The following is a 1,920-nucleotide window of genomic DNA, read 5'->3' as shown; positions in this document are numbered from 1 at the left end:
ATAAAACGGATTCATTTGCAGATCTTTCTTATCCGCCTTCTGTTCCCAGTGCCTTCCTTCAACCTTCATCTCCGGTTCTCTTATCTTCGAGATCCAACGTATTCTAGTGAATTCGCCATCTGGGTTTCAATCCTGTCTCAGATTTGGTTCGTGGGTTTAATCCAATTCGCGTCGGACAAGGAGAAATTCCTCCGGTTTCTGGGTAATTATGGTGACAATTAATCTTGGGATGCTCCATTATGTATTAGACCATGTATACGGTGCATTTGTTCATAGAACAAGATTAAGCCCTCAATTTTTCTCCCGAGGATGGGGTGGATCGAAGCTCGATCTCTTGGAGAGGTTGATAAAGCAGCTGTTCCCTGAGGTTGAAGGCCACGGTTTGCCTCTCAGATCGATGCAGCCCATTTGCTGGAGCACCGTTTGGGAGGATAGGAATGCTTTCTTAAGAGAAGGTGTATTTCAGACCCCTTGCGATGAACAGATTCTGACTGCACTTCCCCTTGAGAGTCATACTGCTAGGGTTTCCTTCCTTGCCCCTAAATGTGTGCCCCCTCAGAAAATGGCCTGTGTTGTTCATCTTGCAGGTAATTCAATTCAATTGCGGTTGTCATTGCTAGTTATCTGAATGATGCTAGGTTCATTTGAAACTTGAAAATATACGGTAATGATTTCATCATCCCTGGCTATGCTGGGTATTTCTTCATTGCCAAGTGAATTTATGATAAAGTCATGATTTTTGACAGGAACTGGGGATCATTCGTTTGAACGAAGGCTACGTTTGGGTGCCCCATTGCTTAAGGAAAACGTTGCTACAATGGTTCTTGAGAGGTGTGAATCAGCCTCAACTACTGTTTTCTTCTACTTCTTACTGGGCTGAAGTCTATTTTATTATACAGCCCATTCTATGGACGAAGACGTCCTCCATTACAACGCGGTTCCAAACTACTGTGTGTGAGCGATTTGCTGTTGCTAGGGAGAGTCACCATTGAAGAGGCTCGTAGTCTTCTTCATTGGCTGGACTACGAGGCCGGATTTGGAAAACTGGGTGTTTGCGGACTTAGCATGGGTAAACTATTCATCAAATTTCTTTTCATTTTTCGTTTAAAGATGTGGTAATTGATGGTTGGATAGCTCTGTGTTTGTTTAGGAGGAGTTCATGCAGCAATGGTTGGATCTCTGTACCCGACTCCTATAGCCACGCTGCCATTCCTGTCTCCACATTCTGCTGTTGTAGCTTTCTGTGAAGGGGTATTGAAGTACGCAACTGCATGGGATGCGTTAAGAGAAGACCTGGCGGCTCAGAAAGCGGCAATGATGACCCTTGAACAAGTGCAAGAGCGAATGAGAAACGTGCTCGCTCTTACTGATGTCACGCGATTTCCTATTCCCAAGAATCCTAATGCAGTTATATTCGTTGCAGCTACTGTAAGGAGAACCCCCTTAGTAAATAGTCAATGGAAATTGAAATAGTGATGTTTTGGTGATGAATGTGTGTTCTGTGATTTTTCCAGGATGATGGGTACATACCGAATCACTCAGTTCTGGAGCTCCAAAAGGCATGGCCGGGTTCAGAAGTGAGATGGGTAAACGGGGGTCACGTGTCTTCTATTCTACTGCATAGCGGTGAATTCCGCAGGGCAATTATGGATGGTCTCAACCGGTTGAATTGGAAGGAATCTCCATTGTAACACCTCTATTGCGAGCTTACCATAGGTAACATTTCCTTCTCCAAATCGGTGTAAATTCATGACTTTCCGATCTTGACCTGTAGATAATACAAAAGGGAGATGAAATTGACACCCCTCCTGATTGTAAGGGTCAAATAAGGTTGTTTTGCTGTTGTATCATTGGCTTATGAACTTGTTGTTGAGACGAAATTGTTGTTACTTGTTTGTCATCTGTATCGATATCAAAGCA

At 43.7% G+C, this 1,920-nt stretch overlaps 1 protein-coding gene across 1 annotated transcript; it reads left to right on the top strand.

The window, feature by feature from the left end:
- Positions 1-208: 208 nt before the first annotated feature.
- Positions 209-1,691, top strand: LOC141250542 (protein ABHD18-like). The gene is made up of 5 exons (XM_073670014.1): positions 209-587; positions 747-831; positions 900-1,069; positions 1,151-1,428; positions 1,515-1,691. Exons 1-5 carry the CDS (start codon positions 209-211, stop codon positions 1,689-1,691), a joined length of 1,089 nt encoding a protein of 362 aa, XP_073526115.1.
- The last annotated feature ends 229 nt before the right edge of the window (positions 1,692-1,920 follow it).

This window comes from Phyllobates terribilis, unplaced genomic scaffold (genome assembly GCF_046119375.1).
Source record: "Phyllobates terribilis strain yellow unplaced genomic scaffold, ASM4611937v1 Scaffold_5868__1_contigs__length_48568, whole genome shotgun sequence".
NCBI lineage: Eukaryota > Metazoa > Chordata > Amphibia > Anura > Dendrobatidae > Phyllobates > Phyllobates terribilis.
This window is presented reverse-complemented; position numbering and strand designations above follow the sequence as displayed.